The sequence below is a fragment of the Camponotus floridanus genome, unplaced genomic scaffold, assembly GCF_003227725.1.
Source record: "Camponotus floridanus strain SB8 unplaced genomic scaffold, Cflo_v7.5 scaffold134, whole genome shotgun sequence".
Taxonomy (NCBI): Eukaryota; Metazoa; Arthropoda; class Insecta; order Hymenoptera; family Formicidae; genus Camponotus; species Camponotus floridanus.
Window position 1 is genome coordinate 1,090,802 of NW_020229253.1, and position 16,067 is coordinate 1,106,868.

Here is a 16,067-nt window from a genome sequence, read left to right on the forward strand (position 1 = left end):
ATTACATGAATCTTGAATAAACATAATCTTGAAAGTCAGAAAAAATAAAAATTGATAGCACATTGTACAGAGTGTCTCATTTTAAAGTTTACAGTTATATTTCGCAAACCAATGATTTTAGAGAAAAATGTTTCAGACAAAAGTTGCATGGTTTCAAGGGGGACATAATAGGTGTCATTAGTTTGATTTTGTCGTTTGTAGATTTCTTGAAAGTCACCTTCAAATTATTAAATGGAAATTCCTATTTCTCATTGCACATTCTTGTAGCTTACCTTGAAAACTTTTCAAAATGCTCTAATAAAGTATTTTTTCATTCAGTACTTTTCGAGTTATGAGGCTCGAAATAATTCTAAATTTTATATAAACCATAGTTAAACACATAGTTGTTTCGTAGAAAAAATATGTAATTTGCAATTAACAATTACATATTTTTTCTTTAAAACAGCTGCTCTTTCTTTAACCAATTAATTCCTCTCATTATTTTGTACATAAAAGTATTATATAAGATAAGATAATCGAAAAATGAATATTTTACTAGATATTTTATGATTTATGTAAAATTAAGAAATTATTGCAAGTCTTATAACTAAAAAAATACTTTATTATAGTGTACTAAAGTATTAAAAAAAAATACTTTATTATAGTGTTTTGGAAAGCTCTCGAAATAAGCTATAAGAATAAGCAATAAAAAATAGGGAATTCTGTTTAAAAAATTAAAGGTGATTTTCAAGTGACCGTCAAATAATTATCCAAGGTCAAACCAATGGCATCATTTTATGTCCCCCTTTGAGTCAAAGAACTTTAATTTAAAACATTTTCTTTAAAATCATTGGTTTGTGAGATATAGCACTATAAATTTTAAAAGGAGATACCCTGTATATGTGTAATTATGTAACAATGTTGAACAATATATTACAGATTTTTTCTTTTGATTTTAAAATTTTTATTTTTCTGACTGTAATGATATATTGCTGTACCAGATGGTATTTAGCAAAAATTACTGGAATGTTAAAATTATTTTTACTATAAATTAACTGCTGATGTAAAAATACATAAATACGTATACATTTTATGTCTGAACACATTTATACTTTTGACAAGTTGTGAAAAGTCATTGTATATATAGCGAATATCATTTTTTCTTTCATCTATTGATACTATAGAAAAATGTGCATTCCTTTGCGTTATAGCACCGTGACATGTACAAAATAAGCTTGAACTCATACAAATAAAATAGTTGAATGACCTTTTGATCAATGCGTACTATACATCGTTTATGAAAAAGTTGTGATACATTCATTTTTTAAGCTTTGTACAAAGATTATTCACACTAGCGTTTATAACAAATATTTCAGTTAGAATATAAATATATATATATATATATATATATATATATATAATATATATATACATATAAAGTTATTTAGTGAAAAATATCAAGCTATAATTTAAACATCTTGAGATAAATTTTTATTTGTTTGACAAACTTTTACAAGAAGAAATATAATGTATATTTAATATTATTTAAATTATTTAAATCTTTTATTAAACACATATAAAAGTATATTATGTATAAGAAATATTTTATTTCAGTAAAAATTTTATTTGACCTTATTACCAAGGGAGTATTTTACCATCATATTGGACAAAACAACCAGTATGCCTCTCTGTCAATGAGTTTAATGTATTTAAAATATTATTAACGCTAGTATCGATGTCCATTGGAGCGTTATTGCCACCTAGATCAGTGCGTACCCATCCAGGATGTAAACATGTCACCAAAATCCCATCTGTTTTTAAGTCGATACTCATCGATTTGGTTGCCGCATTAAGTGCCGCCTGTATGTATAAGATTAGATAAGATATATTTACTTTTTTAGATTTCAAATATTTCACACGTGATATAAAATATATGCCGTCACTATTTGATAATAATAGTATAACTTTTTTAATTTTGAAAGATTACAGAATGTAGATTTTAATAAGAAGATACAAATTTTATTGAATCCATATTATGAATTTTAAGGAGATAAGGTCCCAGACAAAAAATATATATATATATAAGTGAGAAATAAATAGATATGTATACATGGTGGGCCATTTTAATCCGTCCACTCAAATATCTCCAAACCTGTAAGTTTTAGAAGAAAACTTTTTAGAAAAAAGCTGTTTGGTTCTGAGGGGTAGAATAGAAATAGGAATATTAGTTAGACCTTGGGTGGTGTTGTTAAGGTCATATCAAAGTCACATTGAATTTTTTAAATTGAAACCCCTATTTTTTATTGCGTATTCTTGTAGCTTATCTCGAGAGATTTCCAAAACACTATAATAAAGTCCAAAACACTATAATAAAGTATTTTTCCATTGAGTACTTTTCGAGTTATGAGGTTTGAAATAATTTCTTAATTTTACATAAACCATAAAATATCTAGTAAAATATTCATTTTTTGATTATCTTATCTCAATACATTTATGCACAAAATAATGAAAGGAATCAATTGATGTAATGAAAACACACAGTTGTTTCTAAGAAAAAATATGTAATTTGCAATTAATAATTACATATTTTTTCTCAAAATAACTGTGTTTCCTTTACACCAATTGATTTCTCTTATTATTTTGTACGTAAAAGTATTAAGGTAATCGAAAAATGATTATTTTACAAGATATTTTAAAGTTTATGTAAAATTAATTATTACTTTAAGATATTACTTAAGCCATAATTTGAAAAGTACTCAATGAAAATTACTTTATTATAGTGTTTTGGAAAGCTCTCGAGATAAGCTACAAGAATATGCAATAAAAAATAGGAGTTTCAATTTAAAAAAATTAATGTGACCTCGATATGACCTTAACAACGTCACCCAAGATCTAACTAATATTCCTATCTTCTGTCCCCTTCAGAATCCAACAACTTTTTTCTAAAAAGTTTTCTTCTAAAACTTACAGGTTTGGAGATATTTGAGTGGACGGATTAAAATGGCTCACCCTGTATATGTAATATATTAAATCAAAAATTATAAGCAATTGACGCAAATTTTAGTGAATTACAAAAATAGTAGTTATGATTAAAAACAAACATATCGCGAATCGCATAAAAATAATAACGCAAAATAAAAAAAAGGAATATAGTCAAGATGTAAAAGAAATTAATGTTGGTTGTTGACTCGTGGATAACTTCTATAGTATTCTAGCTTTAACAAGATTCGAAATTTTTGAACCTTTTTTCCGTGATGATCACATGTATGTATACATATACAGGGTTAGGAAACAAATCTGGATACCCCTTAATATTTCGAAAAATAAGCATTTTTAAAAAAAATGTTTCATACAAAACTTATAGGGTTTTATGTGGCGCATTACACAGCAACATTATTATGATCTCTAATAGCGTTATCAAGGTTATGTGAAGGTCAGCTTTAATTTTTTAAATGGAACTTCCTATTTTTCATTGCATATTCTTGTAGCTTACCTCGAGAGCTTTCCAAAACACTATAATAAATTATTTTTCCACGAAGTATTTTTCAAGTTATGAGGCTTGAAATCATTTCTTAATTTTACATAAACCATAAAATATCTTGTAAAATATTCATTTTTCAATTATCTTATTTTAATACTTTTATGCACAAAATAATGAGAGGAATCAATTGGTGTAAAGAAAACATACAATTGTTTTTAAGAAAAAATATGGAATTATTAATTGCAAATTACATATTTTTTCTTAGAAACAACTATGTGTTTTCTTTACACTAATTGATTCCTCTCATTATTTTGTACATAAAAATATTAAGGTAAGATAATCGAAAAATGAATATTTTACAAGATATTTTATGGTTTATGTAAAATTAAGAAATGATTTCAAGCCTCATAATTCGAAAAGTATTTCATGGAAAAATAATTTATTATAGTGTTTTGGAAAGCTCTCGTGGTAAACTACAAGAATGTGCAATGAAATATAGGGGGTTCTATTTAAAAAATTGAAGCTGACGTTCACATAACTTTGACAACGCTATTCGAGGTCATAGTAATGTTGCCATGTAATGCGCCACATAAAACCCTATAACTTTTGTATAAAACATTTTTTTTTTAAATGCATATTTTTCGAAATATTAAGGGGTATCCAGACTTTTTCCTAACCCTGTATAATAATGGATATTTTAAATCCTAAAGTGTCCTACCTTACTACATCTGTAGGGATAAAAACCACCGTCGTTATTTTCAGTAATGCTACCTAAAATAGAAGTCATATTGATGACAGCTGCTCTTCTTACGCTTAATTCGGTTTTATCCTTGGCATTTTTCGCAGCCACTTTCAGTAGTGGTAAGAAAGCCTTGAATCAATTATTATACGAATGTTTCCATTATACATGTATATAAAGCAAGCAATCCAATTGTATTCAATATTAATGAATATAAAATATAAGCATACTTTTGTAAACATAATAGGTGCGACGGTATTTACTAGAAAAGCATCTATAATTTGCTGTTTCTTCACAAGGCCGAGACGTGTGAATTTGCTGGAAATACCAGCGTTATTAAAAAGAACGTTGAGACCGGCACCATTTACTTTTTCACTGACTGTATCTACGATTCTTTTGTAGTCATCCGTGTAAGTTAAATCTGAGAAAAAAAAGAAATAAAACATATTTTACAATCAATATTAAACTTACGTTGTGAGAAGAAATGTTCATAATGTATTAAAACATGATTTATTTGAACTTTATTACAATTAATTGAATCTCAAATTTTTGATAAAATGGATGCAGAAATTTTTTTTCCTCACTAATTACTTACGTCGTTAACAAATAAATATAAATAAAATTACTTTTTGATAGCAGTTTCTATATTAATTTAAGAAAAAAAATGCTTAAAGTTGCAAAAAAGTTTGCTATGAAATATAGAATGATAAAAAAACAAGCTTTCTTATTTTGGCACAATTAAGCTTTTCATTCGTAAAATATCGAGATAAAAAATTCTCTTTCTTAATAAAGTCTTTATCAATTAAACTGAAAGAAAAAAATTTATTGACAAAATTAACAAAAAAAAAAAAAGAATTCTTTCTAGAAATTTTTGCAGTTTTCTATCCTTAAAATAAAAAAAAATTTCTAATATTTAGATTGAGTTTGCAGGAATTACTAAAATTTTAAAAAAATTTAATATTTCAATATTTACAGTATTAATCATTAAGCATTGCTGCACTTAATATACACTGCAAATTTAAAAAAAATGTTTCAAATAAAAGTTGAAAGGAGAAAAAAGATAAGAATATTAATTTGACTTTGGGTGTAGATGTGAGGCCATGTGAAGGTCAACCTGTTTTTAAAATGGAATTATTCTAATATGTCTATATAAATCGATTCCTCAATTGTGAGGAATATTGATTCCACGTAAAAAGTTATAAGAGTAAAATAGCAGAAATTAAATAATTTCTGCTTTTACGTAATATTTTACACTTTAAATTGACATAATTTAACATAAAAAATATAAAACAATATAAAATATCTCGTAAAATAGTATAGCCTGTTACATATGTGTGTATGTATGTACGTAATTTTTACGAAAATTTACAAACATTTTTTAAATTTTGACTTCTATATTAATTCCTCCAGTTGAAATTTATCAATGGAAAATTCATATTCCAAAAATCTTAACTTTTAAAAAAATATTAACATTAAATGAACATAATTAGCAACTATTTGATATAGATCTTCAATAATTTAATTCACAACAGACTGTATATTTAATTACGAATATCTTATTAATTATAACTGATACAAATTCTCTTTGATAATTGAAAGGTTTAAGAACATATTTGTGATTGCAATAAAGCTTATTCAATATGTCATATACCATAATTATAACAAAATACATTTTTTTATGCTTTAGTTGCAAATTTTTCAATATTATAATGTTATAAAACAATTGGGAAATTGAAATCATATTCAAATAAAACATCAAGACTGGTCTTATTCTTGTTTTTGTTTTGTTCAATTATAAATTATTACTTTATATAAATTATTTATATATATTATTAATACATAAATTATATATTATTATATTTAATTATTTTGCAATAACTGCATTATTAAGCACAAAAAGCTGCAATAATTAAAAATGTTGGAAACTTAAAAAAATAAGTATAAATGCTTTTGGTTTACAAATATTATGCAAGAAGAACATTTATATATATATATATATATATATATATATATATATATATATATATATACCGGGTGGTCCCGAACGTTCCAGCCAGACTTTGAAATCTTATAGGAAATTTAATTCTGAACACAAAATTTCCTATAAAAACATGGGTCCAAAAATGCTTCCTTAAGAAGTTATCGCTCAAAAACCTTTGATGAAGGAAGAGCAAAAGGTGAAAAGAAAATGAAACTAAATAAATTTCTTGAAAAACATCTTTATTCATTTTCTACTATTACGTGCTAATACTAAAATATTAATTTAAAAAAAATTATTTTATTTTCATAAAAGAAAAAGATTTTTATTTTTTATTTTTATTGTTTTTTTCAAGAAATTTATTTAGTTTCATTTTCTTTTTATTTCATTTTTTTTCACCTTTTGCTCTTCCTTCATCAGAGGTTTTTGAGAGATAACTTCTTAGGGAAGCATTTTTCGATCCATGTTTGTAGGAAATTTTTTGTTCAGAATTAAATTTTCTATAAGATCTCAAAGTCAGGCAGGAACGTTCGGGGCCACTATATATATATATATATATATATATATATATATATATATATATATATATATATGTGTTATTATTTATATGTTATATTTATTATATTATTATTTCATTGAATATATTACTTCACAAAATATTCTAAGACGAAAATAATGTATGATGCAAGAGATATTTCTCCATGAATCATTCAATTTTTAAAATTATTCAATTATCATTATCGCAAAGAAACGATCGTGTCATGTCCTGATGAACAATATAATTTTCTTATCGCGCACGAGAAAAACGCGATCTTTTAAAATAGAAAATTAGATGATATCAGACATCGATATCAGTACACATATCGATCGATATAATTCCGACAATATCCATGCTTTTCTTCTACAATAGAAACATTGGCGACATAGCGCTCTGGGATTCCTCTTTTTCTCTTCATCGCGCAAGGTGCTGAGAACCCATCAAGTAAACAAGACGAAAACGTGGTTTTCGATATGTCGCGAAAAGTCACAAACTATAGACTCTGATTCCGAACGAGAAATCGAAGAGAACAAAACAGAAAATAAAATGCGAGAAAAACTGAAGAAATGAAAGAGAAATGGGAGATTCATGAGAATGGTATAAAGAATGAAGTGGAAAATCGACAGAGGAATATTACTCCCATATTAAGTAAGATATTAATATATAATAATATAATTAATAATAATATAATAATGTAATTCTCCCAAAATATTTCCTAACATTTTACAATGTTTTTATACTCGAATCAACTTCATCAGTATCATTTTGTTTATGTAGATTGTATATTACTTTATTGTATACATATATACAGGGTAAAGCATTTATAATGTTAATGACAAATATCTTATTAAAATATGTATCTCATGAAAAAATTTTTTGACAAGACTTGTTCGATATTGAACTATCAGTTTTATTATAGATGACTTTACTGTAAATGTGTAAATCAAACAAAAGGCCAACTTTATTTTTTTTAATGGAAAAAATTTCTATTTTTTATTGTTTTATATAAAGAAAAGGAGTAAAAACAATTTTTTTTCTTCGGAATATTTTTTATTAAATGCTAATTTTTCGAAATAATCGATTTTAAAGACAAGTCATTTGTTTCATGATATTTTCATACGCTTATACATTGATACCAAACAAATTTTGTGTAAAATATTTTTCCAGAGGTGCATATTACGAGATTTTTCATTAACATTATAAATGTTTGACACTGTATATATATATATACACAGGGTGTCCGTTATCTTCCGTCATCTTTCAAAGACAGATTCCTGGGATCATCTGAAGACGATTTTTCCTCAACGAAAATGTCGAGGCACTAATAATTTTCGAAATATAAGTGATTGGAAATAAGGGGTTTTTCGTAAACCAAGTTTCATAGAAATAAAATATTAACAAAATCACATTCTTTGATTAATTTTAAATAAAGTTTACTTTAGTTTTAATTTAAGACTTAATTGTAAAGATATATGATGACAAAAATCGGGAACATGCAAAAAATGATGGCCTTCATTTTCGCTGAGGAAAAATCGTCTTCAAATAATCCCAGGAATCTGTCTTTGAAAGATGACTGAAGATAACTGGGAATCATTTTAAGTTACCCACCCGAATAACTTTTTTATTTTTGAATGTACAACAAAATGTTTCAAATAAGAGTTGACTTCGAGGGGGACAGAAGATGGTGGCAAAAATTTGACTTTGGATAGTCATTTGAAGGTCACATATAATAAATTATTTTTCCATGAAGTACTTTTCGAATTATGAGGCTTGAAAGCATTTCTTAATTTTACATAAACCATAAAATATTCATTTTTCGAAATTGATTTTTATGAATTTTTATGATATTTTATGAAATTATTAATTGCAAATTGCATATTTTTTCTTAGAAACAACTATGTGTTTTCTTTACACCAATTGATTCCTCTCATTATTTTGCGTAAAAGTATTAAGGTAAGATAATAGAGAAATGAATATTTTACAAAATATTTTATGTAAAATTAAAGTTTATGTAAAATTAAGAAATGATTTCAAGCCTCATAACTCGAAAAGTACTTCATGGAAAAATAATTTATTATAGTGTTTTGGGAAGCTCTCGAGATAAGCTACAAGAATATGCAATGAAAAATAGGGGGTTCCATTTAAGAAATTGAAGATGACCTTTATATGATCTTCAAATGACTATCCAAGGTCAAATTTTTGCCACCATTTTCTGTCGTCCTCGAAGTCAAGCAACTTTTATTTGAAACATTTTGTTGTACATTCAAAAATAAAAAATTTATTGGGGTGGGTATCTTAAAATGGCTCACCCTGTATATTGTTGTGTCCGCGGTGCGATATATCTCGAAATGCGCGCGGCAGAACTATCGGCACACGATCACACTTGCGCACTCGGAATAATAATACCGCTTTCTTAAATACAAAAGCTTTAATGCGAGACACGAGAAATATACAAGAATAATACAGGAAAAACGAAATACAGATTAACGCGCGCTCACACAGCTTGTCAGCTGAGCTCAGACTCCAAGACAGTCGTTGAAAACAATATTTATCTTGACAACGCGCGCAAAAACGATCTTCTTCCATCAATGTATGTACTTTCCGCCGATAAAATAACGGGTGGCGAATACATCCGCAGGGACGGGACATGAGGACGCAACATTATATATATTTATTTATTACTGTAAAAACTCATAGACGAAGTTTTCAACTTAAATATATATTCCAAAATTACCAAATTTACTAAAATATATATTCCAAAAATGGAATAATATTACGTAGCAATACTTTAATACATTTTTTTTAGAATAATCATTCTTTATATAAAATAATATCTACAGTGTGGAATGTTAAGATTGAATAAAATAATATCTACAATGTGAAATTAAGATTGAATTTTTTTACTTAAATCTGAGAAAAATGATCTAAAATTCTTTTAGATAATTTCTTAAAATTCTTTATACAAAAATGTTGCATTCATTGATAATTTATTAATTTTCGACACTAAATATCTCGATAAGCTTGACGGAACTACAATTTTATCAAAATGTTAATTTGAACTGCTTACACGAGCAAATTTTATTACATATATTTTATTACATATATTTGTATTTATATTTAAAAAAAAACTATTATAACTATTATAATTATTATAATTTTTAATCAATGACTCATAATCAGAAATCGAAGTTTCAAGATGCTTTTACAAACGCTTGGATCGGATTTAGTTGCAATCATTCTGACAATAAGAATGTTATCGCGATAATAAAGATAATTATTCTCGCGTTACGCTTGATATTAATAATGTAACGAAATGAAACGAAACAAAAACGAAATTAATAACTTACCTATCTCGATAATATGTATGTTTGACGACTTGTCGGCGAGTGCTCGCAATTCCTGCAAATATTTTTATATTTTTTTAAATTTTATTAAAATATAACAGTCGCGTGATCGTCGTGAAAAACATCCCGTTATATTATTTCAATGAATCTGCGAGCGAGACATGAGATAAAGAAACAATCTTGGACCGGTTCGGTTGGTTCCCATCATTCGAATTACATCAGGATTTACCGATCGAATGCAATCGCTCGTCGATCATCATCGTCATCATCGCTGACTCATTACAAAATTGCGCCAATAATTGCTGGGATCGAGGAAGGGGGCGGGGGTAGAGAGGAGAAAGGAAGGGAGGAGTTAGGGAGGGGGAAGACTCGGAGAAGGCCACCTATAATAGATGGCGGTGATGAGACCTTATGGTATAGAATAGAACGTGCGTCGGTGTCAGTACAATTACGGCTGTCTTTAGACATTACACGGAAGGCGTTTTGACGTTTTCGATTACATCGTACAGCCAAAATACGTTCTTTCGCACGAGGAGTAAAGAGAGTCGCGATGGCGCCGATTGGTAAGTGACCTTGTTGAATTACGAGCCCCTCAGAATTTTATACAAAATGTAACCGACAAAACGAAATGACGAAACCGACCGCGAAATCTTACCGGAGCCCTGCTCGCGTCACGGCAGGTCGCGAAGATCATATCCGGTGGCGACGATGACCTCTCGGCCAGGTGCCTCACCAGTCCCAGACCGAGACCGCGGTTGCAACCGGTGATCAGGATCGACCTCATCGCGCCTCCCCGTTCGCCGTCCGCGGAAAACGCGTCGCGCGACCGGCAGCGCCTTTATTCCCACCCGTTAGCGCGACGCGACGCGATTGACGTCACGTGGCGCAAGCCGTGAGTCGCGCACCGTGAATGTCGCCGATTATCATGGCGACTCTGGCGGTGTTCACGCGGCTCCTGTCACTTCGGGGCGCGCACGCCAAGTTGTTTGGGTTACCGCGTTGGCATCCGACGCTTGTCAAGTGCGACGATCTCATCTACGGGGGAAGCGCGATGGCCTGCATGTGCAGTGAGTGAAACGAGTATATTGATAAGAATAACGGCGATACGCCGTTTACGTGTAGTTACACGTGTAAGGCTAATATTGCATTTGTCGTACGATAAATTTTTTAAGCACATTGATTGGTTGCGGGATAATAATTTTTTGAATCTTTAAAAATTTTCTATTCTGCAGCCAATCGGTGTACTTAAAAAGTTTGTCGTACGACAAATGTAATATTAGTCTAAGGGTGATGTCACATGGCAGTCGGAATTTCGGAAAACGGAATCTCGGAAAAGTACTAGAGTGGTGATCAACTAATCAGAATTTTTTTCCAATCCAATTTTTCGACAGTCTCGCTCCCCATGGAGTGATTTTTACGGAAAACGGAATGTTATGCTAACCTCAAATTGTTTTTCAATTTAGAAAATTTCTTTATTATTTTCTGTTATAATAAACAATACGTACAAATGTCACTTTTTTATATATTTTTTTATTGTATTACTTATTTTTTTTGTCGGAAAACTATCAAAATAAATTTTTATATTTTTACTAATTTCCGAAATGCTCCGAAATATTAGTCTATGGGGAGCTCAGCCACAAAAAAAGCGAACCGACAAACACGCAACTTTTATTCTTGACAATATGATAACAATTTTATGTGATAAAATATTTTGAGTATATATTTATATGTACATTAATAAATGTTTACCAAACAATTATTTATTAACAAAATAAAATTCCTCTTATAAAGATAAAAATTCAATCCCATTTAATTCCTAGTTCTAGTACTTTTCCGAGATTCCGTTTTCCGAAATTCCGACTGTCATGTGACAGCACCCTAAGAATAGTTGCGCCGCTGGTTCGCGCGCGATCCCAAGAATTTTGAATTCGACATTTGAATTTGACATTTCGAAGGGACGAATGTTTGAAAAAAATGCACGGAAGTTTTGACAGATACATCTTTGCGATATCGTTTACGGAAAAAAACGTTTTTGATTTTTTTTCAGAATTAATTCTGTTAAAATATCTTTCATGCATATACTAGGCGTCAATAATGCCTTAACATGTGAAGTTGGTCACATTCGGGATTAATAATGACTACTTATTATTATTAAATTATTATTAGTCTCGAATGCGACCAATTTCATATGTTAAGACATTAGTGACACCTACTGTACATATATAGGTCCATATTCTGAATCCTCTTTTATCGATAAAAGGGGCTTTTAAAAGTGGCTTGTAGTCAATTAGAAGGCTTATACGCTATTTTTAGAGCACTTTTATCGATAAAAGAAGATTTAGAATATGGGAATAGTGATAGTATATAATTATTGTTTATTTTTAGCGGAACAGAAATACACATATGACCTCTTGGTCATTGGTGGAGGATCCGGTGGCCTGGCAGCAGCTAAAGAAGCGGTGGGACTAAATGCAAAAGTGGCAGTTTTGGATTACGTGACTCCCTCTCCTCTTGGGACCACTTGGGGCTTAGGTGGTACTTGTGTCAATGTAGGATGTATACCCAAAAAATTAATGCATCAAGCCGCATTGCTCGGTGAAGCTGTTCATGTATATAAACATTTCAAATTATTACAATAGTGTAATTCAAAATAGAACCTCTGTCTCTGATTATTTTTATTGTTCGATTTTTAGGAGGCGGCCACATTTGGTTGGCAGTTACCTGATCCTAAGACTGTGAAAATCAACTGGGAAGCCTTGAAGACTGCTGTACAAAATCATGTTAAATCTGTCAACTGGGTCACTCGTGTTGAGCTTAGAACTAAGTTGGTGGTTTTTCAATTTTTCCGTCTATAATCTTATTATTTCATTGATTATATTATTATTTCTATTATTTAATTTTTTTACATTTAAATATTATTTACATTAATTTAGGAAAGTGGATTATTTCAACGCTCTTGGACATTTCATGGATGCACACACGGTAGTTGGAGTTACTAAAAAAGGAGAGGAGAAAGTTTTTACAGCTAAAAACATATTAATCGCGGTGGGTGGTAGACCTAGATATCCCGATATTCCAGGTGCTCTAGAGTATGGCATAAGTAGTGATGATATCTTCAGTTTAGAACGTGCTCCAGGCAAGACTCTTGTTGTCGGAGCTGGATGTATCCTTTCCCTCATCAAAGTTTTATATGATTTATTACCAAATCATCTATTAGATATTATACAGGGTGTCCCAAAAGTCTCGGACCGGTCGAATATTTCATAAACTATGCACTTTAGAAAGAAATGTTTCAGACAAAAGTTGTATGGCTTGAAGGGGGCCATCAGATAGTGGCAATGATTTGACCTTGGAGAGTCATTTGAAGGTGACGTAAAGGTCACCTTCAATTTCTTAAATGGAACCCCCTATTTTTTATTACATATTCGTGTAGCTTATCTCGAGAGCTTTTCAAAACACTATAATAAAGTATTTCTTCATTGAGTACTTTTCGAATTATGAGACTTAAAAACATTCTTAATTTTGCATAAACCATAAAATATCTAGTAAAATATTCATTTTTCGATTATCTTACCTTAATATTTTTATGTACAAAATAATGAAAGGAATCAATTGGTGTAAAGAGCAATTATAGTGTTTTGGAAAGCTCTTGAAATAAGCTACAAGAATATGCAATGAAAAATAGTAGGTTCCATTTAAGAAATTGAAGATGATCTATATGTGACCTTCAAATGACTATCCAAGGTCAAATCATTGCTACTATCTGATGGCCCCCTTCAAGCCATACAACTTTTGTCTGAAACATTTCTTTCTAAAGTGCATAGTTTATCAAATATTCGACCAGTCCGGGACTTTTGGGACACCCTGTATAAGAATTATATACAAATACATATTTCCTTAAATGATGAAATAGATATTGGCTTAGAGTGTGCTGGTTTTCTTAATGGCTTAGGCTATGACACGACAATAATGGTCCGATCGATCGTGTTGCGTGGATTTGATCAACAAATGGCAAACCTCGTTGCCGAAGAAATGGAACAACGCGGTGTACATTTCATCTATCAAGCAAAGCCTAAGAAAGTTGCGAAGCAAGAGGATGGCCGCCTTCTTGTTGACTGGGTCGACAAGGTGTGTGTGTGTTTGTGCAAATTTACAGAAATTTATATTAAGAAAACAGAACAAATAAGTTTCTTTGCATTACAATGTAATATAATTTGCATTTTTTTAGGATGGTCAAATTCATCAAGATGTGTATGATACCGTTCTATTTGCTATTGGCCGACGGGCGCTTACAGAGGAGTTAAAACCGGAGAATGCCGGGTTGAAACTTGTTCCAGAAACTAACAAAATTGAAGCAATTAATGAACAAACGAATGTTCCCAACATTTACGCAGTTGGTGATGTACTTCATGTAAGTTTTTTGTGACATTTTATATTGCAGCAGAAATTATTTTTCAAGATCTAAATGATAAGTATTTTTAACATTTTTCTCTTGTGAATATTCCATGAAATGAAATGAAAACAATAGTAACAATACAAACGGAAATTTATAAAATTGTTAAAAGTACCTACTTCATTTCTTTTTATTGCTAATTAGAAAATAATAAAATAATTCAATGCAAATAACTATACAAACAATTTATAAAATTGTTAAAAATACTAACTTTATTTCTTTTTATTGCTAATTAGAAAAAATACAAATATGATAGATGATCTTAATATAAGTGATATAATTTTTGAATATCTGTTATAGAAAAGACCCGAATTAACACCGGTCGCTATACATGCAGGCAAATTACTTGCGAGAAGACTGTTCGATAACTCTACTGAGCAAATGGATTACACAAATGTAGCAACGACAGTATTCAGTCCTTTAGAATACGGATGCGTTGGATTGAGCGAAGAAGCGGCGATAGGACTTCACGGAGAGGAAGAGATAGAGATTTATCATGCGTACTACAAACCAACGGAATTTTTCGTTCCCCAGAAGGACGTCGATCGTTGTTATGTGAAGGTTGTCGCATTCAGAAGCGGTGATCAGAGGGTGCTTGGTATACACTTTGTTGGACCAAACGCGGGCGAAGTGATTCAAGGATTTGCTGCTGCTATTAAGTAAGTACTTAATCTACGCACACACAAATTTATTTAAAAAAAAATTACATTATAAAGTTATAACGCATACTTTTGTTGTATTTTCATAGATGTGGCTTAACAATTCCGAAATTGAAGGCCACTGTGGGAATTCATCCAACAGTAGCAGAGGAATTTACACGTATATCCGTCACTAAACGTTCAGGCCTGGATCCTAAGCCCCAAAGCTGCTGCAGTTAATTTTTTCTTAAATTAATGTATATAGTACATAATGTGTTATTATTCAACATATAGATTATCTATTACTAGAAGATAATGTTTTTTTTTTCTAATATCAGTCGAGATGATAATCCTTTTCAATTGAAATGGTATTTTAGTCTGTAATATACACAATGCTGAAATATCGTGATATCGCGTAAAATAAGCAACGCGAAAGAATAAAATCTAGAAATGATAATTGTAATATCGCGTTTTGATCAACAATGATCTTTTATATATATTATTTTTTCAAGAAACAAAGCGCCTTTACGACATACGCATCAATGATATAAGAAATTATTTTAAACAGGAAAAGGAAATAAATATGTTAATAATATATTTGTTTCAATTGATATTTGTTGTAAGTTTAAACAAGTTTCTTAAAAAAATATAAATAAAAATGAATAAAGCTTTTTTATCAATCTAAAGAAAATTCGCTGTAAATTTATTTCTATCTTTATTTATTTCTCTAAATTTCTCTCTAAATTTTATTATTTTCTAATTTTCAATAGAAAAGGAGTAAAGTTAGTATTTTTAATAATTTTATAAATTTTTATCTGTAATTTATAATTATTTCATAATAAGATATTTGCAAGAATAATATAACGTGCATTTCTATTGTAATAAAAATTGAATTTAATTCTATCCTTGTTTATTTA

The 16,067-nt window shown here is 29.6% G+C and overlaps 2 protein-coding genes across 3 annotated transcripts; one reads left to right on the forward strand and one right to left on the reverse strand.

Moving 5' to 3' along the window:
• Positions 1 to 1,582: 1,582 nt before the first annotated feature.
• LOC105252448 (C-factor) lies at positions 1,583 to 10,889 on the reverse strand. Its single transcript, XM_011259805.3, has 5 exons — positions 10,715 to 10,889; positions 10,063 to 10,114; positions 4,430 to 4,620; positions 4,179 to 4,331; positions 1,583 to 1,839 (listed from the first exon to the last, which is right to left on the reverse strand). Exons 1-5 carry the CDS (start codon positions 10,841 to 10,843, stop codon positions 1,615 to 1,617), a joined length of 750 nt encoding a protein of 249 aa, XP_011258107.1. The 5' UTR covers positions 10,844 to 10,889; the 3' UTR covers positions 1,583 to 1,614.
• Positions 10,426 to 15,741, forward strand: LOC105252447 (thioredoxin reductase 1, mitochondrial). 2 transcript variants are annotated; one of them, XM_011259804.3, is made up of 8 exons: positions 10,426 to 10,622; positions 12,445 to 12,668; positions 12,753 to 12,883; positions 12,993 to 13,222; positions 13,973 to 14,187; positions 14,288 to 14,470; positions 14,813 to 15,171; positions 15,261 to 15,741. In XM_011259804.3, exons 1-8 carry the CDS (start codon positions 10,610 to 10,612, stop codon positions 15,388 to 15,390), a joined length of 1,485 nt encoding a protein of 494 aa, XP_011258106.1. In that variant the 5' UTR covers positions 10,426 to 10,609; the 3' UTR covers positions 15,391 to 15,741. The 2 variants fall into 2 exon arrangements, with proteins under 2 accessions (XP_011258106.1, XP_011258105.1); XM_011259803.3 differs by lacking the exon at positions 10,426 to 10,622 and adding an exon at positions 10,932 to 11,126.
• Positions 15,742 to 16,067: the final 326 nt, after the last annotated feature.